The sequence below is a fragment of the Salvelinus namaycush genome, chromosome 35 (assembly GCF_016432855.1).
Source record: "Salvelinus namaycush isolate Seneca chromosome 35, SaNama_1.0, whole genome shotgun sequence".
NCBI classification, from domain to species: Eukaryota; Metazoa; Chordata; class Actinopteri; order Salmoniformes; family Salmonidae; genus Salvelinus; species Salvelinus namaycush.
In genome coordinates this window covers 6,439,695-6,445,730 of record NC_052341.1, presented here as the reverse complement: position 1 = coordinate 6,445,730, position 6,036 = coordinate 6,439,695, and the positions used below count along the sequence as shown (strand labels likewise).

The following is a 6,036-nucleotide window of genomic DNA, read 5'->3' as shown; positions in this document are numbered from 1 at the left end:
AGTAAACACTTTCTCTCGGTGTACCTTGAGGGGAATGCTGTGCATTTTGTACTGCTATTCATAAACGGGACTTTCATTTTTTCTTTTCGATTGGATTTTATCCTCGTCATTTTTGATACAGCCTACTTTTGGAGACTTTCATGGTCGTTTGTGGACTTACAGTGTCGGTTACTTGCTTTAATGTCTTAGCCATAAAAGGGGACGTGTAAGTAGAGAAAAACATACCTGTTTATTAACTTGCAACCATGTCTATGCTTCCAACTTTTGGCTTTACGCAAGAGCAAGTCGCTTGCGTCTGCGAGGTCCTCCAACAGGGTGGAAACATTGAACGGCTCGGGCGCTTTTTGTGGTCTTTACCCGCGTGTGAGCACCTCCACAAAAATGAAAGTGTTCTCAAAGCTAAAGCTGTGGTCGCATTCCACAGAGGAAATTTCAGAGAGCTTTATAAGATCCTTGAGAGCCACCAATTTTCCCCTCACAATCACCCGAAGCTGCAGCAGCTGTGGCTCAAAGCGCACTACGTCGAGGCGGAGAAGCTCCGAGGCCGCCCTCTCGGGGCTGTGGGTAAATACCGCGTCCGCAGAAAGTTCCCCCTGCCTCGGTCTATCTGGGACGGCGAGGAGACAAGTTACTGTTTCAAAGAGAAGAGCCGGAGCGTACTCAGAGAATGGTACACACATAACCCCTACCCTTCCCCGCGAGAGAAGAGGGAGCTCGCCGAAGGCACCGGGTTGACAACCACGCAAGTCAGTAACTGGTTCAAAAACAGACGGCAAAGAGACCGCGCGGCAGAAGCTAAGGAAAGGTACGAGTAAGTGAATGTTTACTCCTTGTCTTATTGCTTGTGTGCGTAAAAGTCTGGGCCCTGACTTTAACTTGGATTATTTGTTAGGAAATACTGATTTATACATGCTAACCTCTCATTTCAAATCAGGGTACGGTAAACTATAGTATAATTTATTATAAGCTACCATTGATAATCATTCTAACATTGATAAGCAAAAGCAAACTAATATCATGTTTTTATTTTGCCATTTAAACTATCCACAATCAACGGATGGCAAATATTAACTCTGGCTTCATGATCACATCTGAAAGTATGTAAATGTAGATCATTTATTTAGTTTCAAAAAAGTTCCTTGAATGTCAAGACGTTTTTATTCTGCTTGAGGGTGGTAGCTTTTTTGCTATTGCTTAATGAGCTGTTTGTAGGCCTACATTTTAATTTTCGAAATTATACTGTACAGAAGAGCTTTAATATGTATTTAGTCAGGTGTTCACTCGGAGGGTGTCTGCTTTCTCCCGCTGGCGACTAATTCAAACTGAAACCACTGCGTAAATCATGTCTTTCCACTTTAAAACCATGAGTCATTGCGATTCAGACTGTAAATATATGCCTAATACACGTTTAGCAATAATTAGGCCTGTCATTTGCGCCTGCCAGCTTGTGTGTGTACACAGTTAAGGTTTTCCATTATGCCTTCATACCCATAGGCCCAAACTAATAGCCTACACCAGTTTAGATATAGTTCAAATGGCTTAACATATTTTTTTTCTAACATTGACTTGGTGAAATACAGTAGTGACAAATTCGTCTATTCGTCCTCATTAAGGGTAGGGTGGTGATTGATAAAATGTGTTTAGAAACGGCTAAATCCACTGCAGATTTCTAATAATAATTGAATTATATAAATTATATAGCAACAGTAAAGGTACTAATATAAATCTCACACATTGCATTTCTGTTTAGGGGTGTGTCGTTTGCGTCTGTGTGAATTCAAAAATAAGTTGCATGCACACTCCACCAAATGCATAGGTATAAATAACCCTGTATGTATTTCCTGAACATAGATTCTCCCGTTTTTATTATGCGGGCAAACAAGATCTGCACAATGGAACTAGATGATGCAAGAAAATCTAACATTGTTACTAGTTTCAAATAGGCCTTGACACTTGACTTGAATTTCACACATTGTTGTTTAACTTGCATAGCCTAGCTATATGAGAACTTCTTATTAAAAATACTGGAGAGACCAATGACGGTGACGACATATCCCACACTGCTCATTTACCAGTTCCTTTTAGTCTATAGGCCTAAAACTTGTATATTAAAATCTGTACTAAATTGTTCATCCAAACATAACTCGGTATAATTATGATAAGTATTTGTGTTGTTTGCAAGCGAATGCATGTTTGTATAGGCTACCTGACAATATGGGCTAATATAGGGTTCATTATTACTTACCATATTATCATCTTTCCTTTCCACAGGGAAAACAACGAAAACTCCAACACCAACAGCCACAACCCATTGACTTCTTCCATGAATGGAAATAAAACACTTTTGGGGAGCTCAGATGACGACAAAACGCCTTCAGGGACTCCTGATAACACCTCGTCGACTCCGGCTATGCTCATCGCTTCAAACTCGGGGCTGCAGATGCACGGCCTAGCGCCTCCACCCGGGCCTAGCGCCATGCCAGTGTCCAGCCATGACTCTGTGCACCATCATCACTCTTTGCACGATACTATACTGAACCCTATGTCGTCCAACCTGGTCGACCTCGGCTCTTAAACACGAGACCCTGGTTGGAAAGGGACTTTCTGAGTTACGTGGATGTTTGAGAAAAGCTTCAGGCACCTGATGCGAGGAGCAAAGGCGAAAGGACAGTCAGGAAAATGTGGCTCACACGGTGAGAGGTGAGATGGTAGGCGTTTAGCTGAAAGGTATTTTACCGGAATGTGATAACATGTTATATTGTTGAAAACAATAACAATAAAATGTCTTAATTCTTGTTACTATTATCGTTATTATTTTAGGGGATAGATATCAACAGATACGTAAACTCAAAGTCAGGTACCCCATGACCTTTTGTTTACACATAGGTTTTCCAAGAGAGCCATATTCAGTTAGATTTTGTTTTGGGGTATCATCGCTTAAGTGTTTTACTATCATGAGAGCCGTATGTGAACGATTAAAGATTATAATATCTTATTATTTGTATTTTCATTTGGAAAGCGACTGCATGTTAACTCTGCGATTAATAATAAAACATAAACAAATCGATCTCACTATAGTTTCATATACCCTTTACAATAAAAAAAAGAAATGCATTCATTTGAAAGGAGAACTTGTTTGATTTATATTATTTCAGCTTTTTATTTGAAAAATGGCAATTCATTTTTTGTGTGGAGTTTGTTTTTGCAAATCATAGTTGACCATTAAGATATATTTCATACGATGGAAAACACCACTTGTGATTTTTTGCAAAATGCTTTAGAACCACACCCACATTTTAAAATATATTGTTGACCATAATGTAAGGCAGTGCGTAAAGTAGCCTAGGAGGAGCATGATTTTCGTTGATTCATTATTTTGAAAAGGCGACAGAATGTCTAACCTGAAAATACATCTGTGTTACGTCTCCGCGTTATGATTCTGATTTCGATAGTATCGTGTTGCAACATTGGGCTATCAAGTGGGCTAAGGTAGCCATTAAACCGGATGCAAAGGCAGCCCGATATGAGACCTGTGTTTTCTTTTTTTTTCTTACTGTAGGCCTAGACCTGGGTCTATATTATTTCTCGAAATGTAATGTGACCAGACAACATTTCAAAGTAGCCTACAAAGTCTTTGAAAACGTAAAATATATATTTTCTTATAGCCTATATGTTTATTGCGCTTTCCTTGTCTTGTTATTTTCGTGTTTGAAGATATATGATGAAGGTGTATGGCGCGTATAGGCCCAAAACCCCAGTGCCTATGCGTATTACACTTTTACAGAGAGGTTTGCTGTAGGCCTATATTCTAGGCCTACTGCTGTGCTGTGATTTCGTGACATATTACCCCCTCCCCCCTTCCAATATAGGCTAAAGATAATGAAAACTATTGAAATCTATCTTAAATGCAAAACAAGTGCAGCAATTTTGCAACTTGCTGAAATGGGACATTGTCCATTGTGTGTGTTAACTACATGCATGGACTGCAGTATGGTGTAGATACCCACTGGGCACAGACCTCAATTCAACGTCTGTTCCACGTTGGTTCAACGTAATTTCATTGAAATGACGTGGAAACAATTTTGATTCAACCAGTGTGTGCCCAGTGGGTAGGGTCTACACTTTTTTGTTATTATGCGTGTCAGGTCAGTTCTGCCTACTCATCTATGTATATGGTGCAAAGAAAATATTTCTTACACTACGATATTTTACAGTACTATGTCATATGCCTATGGAATAGAATTAAAGTATGAACCTGACTACGGCTGTCAGTCTATGGCATTCTTTAAAAACAGGACTGAAGAGTGCATTGGCAATTATCAATAAAATCTATCTGACACAAATGATTTAGACCATAACGGAGGTTGATGTTCATGTGATGACACTTTTTCTTTCCTCTTGTCGATGAGAACAAAATTGCGCTGTTCACGGAGACAAACACAAAACTAGAAACGTGTGTTGAAAGAGGACACTTTGTTTGAACAACTTCAACCCACAACCTGCCGTCATCCAATCTCTTCTACTTTCAAAGTCTTGTAGAATATTTCTAAAAACAACATCGACATAGGCATATTCATTCCTCTTTTCAGGAATTGTCGGTATTTTATATTAAATGTTTTAGTCCTTACATAGGTTATGATAGTTGCATCTCTTTATTCAAATCAGTCCCCTTTCACGAGTCCTAGGCATGGATACCTTACGCAATTATAAGTTGAATTGAATGTATGCCCTATGGACCCAATTCCATGTATTGAATATGATCTTTACAAGAAAAAATAGATTTTGCTGTGTGGCCTTGGACTACGTATTCAGATATAAGCAAGATGCTAGCTTAAAGTGTGCGTTTATAGGTCATACACAGCATTCGTATAATTGTGGCTATAACCAAACGTTTGTATTGAGTGGTGAGCATCACACCTTGTTGGCTTATGGACCATGAAGTTATTGACGCTGGTATTCAGCCCTCTCATTTTATAATTAGCAACCATTTCAGTGGATACTCAAAACAACCATGCCCCATAATACCGTCTGTGTTTGGGTATAGGCGTAACACCAAATACTTTGGTTCTCACAAAACAAATATTTTAATTCCTGGGAAGTGCAAGGTTCTGCTCTTGACTTTCTCTCTCTTTCTCCAACAGCTGAAATCAGAATTTTAACTAGTTTGTGTGAGTGCAGCATGTGTGCCTTAAGAGTGGCAGAGAGGTTGTTAAACTTTTGGGCATAAAATGTTACAAAACTCTTTCGGCATGAGCTGGGCTAACCAGACCACTTGGTTATAAATGCAATGCAACATGTTGATTTAATGCTGGGAAGCCAGTTTATGGGAACATTACTCAAACTGCAACAACGAAAAGTAATGGAAACAGAATAAACAATAGTGCATTTTTGCACATTCCACTGTTTCTCTCTCTCTCTCTCGAATTTTACAAAGCTGCGTAAGACAGGCTGGTGTAATTTCTGTGGCTGTGGTTGGTAAGCAATTTTCTCTTAGTGGTATTAGGCCTATATTGACTGTAACAAATAAGACTAAATTGGTGCAGATAACAGCCTTGCAGTACTTGTAATAGTACAAGTTTAGCCATCCGTTTTTCATTGTTAAAATAATATACACAGGGACTTGCGCAATGGCTTTGACTGTCCTGTAGATAAAAAGCACTATAGGTCACGTGAGCCTACTCCAAGTAGCCAGTTAATAAGTCCTTAATTAGTAAATGAAAATGCCAATAATCATAAATATAATGACTATTCAGTTCAAGGTTGAATCACGCATTACTTTAGCGCATATCTCTCATCGACACCAATGCATGCTTTACGAAATGCAATATTTACGCACAGGTTATCTTTATGCACCCCTTTGCCAATATTGTATAACATTATGGCGTATATACAAAGTGAGACTATTCTATTTCCACCAAGGAATGTTGACAGATGAATATTTTTTACGGGTCACCGGCCACACCAGATCCAGTGGCGAATGTCTTTCTACGCAAACGGAAACCTCGCTCACACAGGCACTGGTGTAGCCTGCTGTTA

General features: G+C 39.2%; 1 protein-coding gene across 1 annotated transcript; it reads left to right on the top strand.

Moving 5' to 3' along the window:
• Positions 1-245: 245 nt before the first annotated feature.
• On the top strand, positions 246-2,575 carry LOC120030054 (homeobox protein SIX2-like). Its single transcript, XM_038975373.1, has 2 exons — positions 246-805; positions 2,272-2,575. The coding sequence occupies exons 1-2, from the start codon at positions 246-248 to the stop codon at positions 2,573-2,575; spliced, it is 864 nt and encodes a 287-aa protein (XP_038831301.1).
• Positions 2,576-6,036: the final 3,461 nt, after the last annotated feature.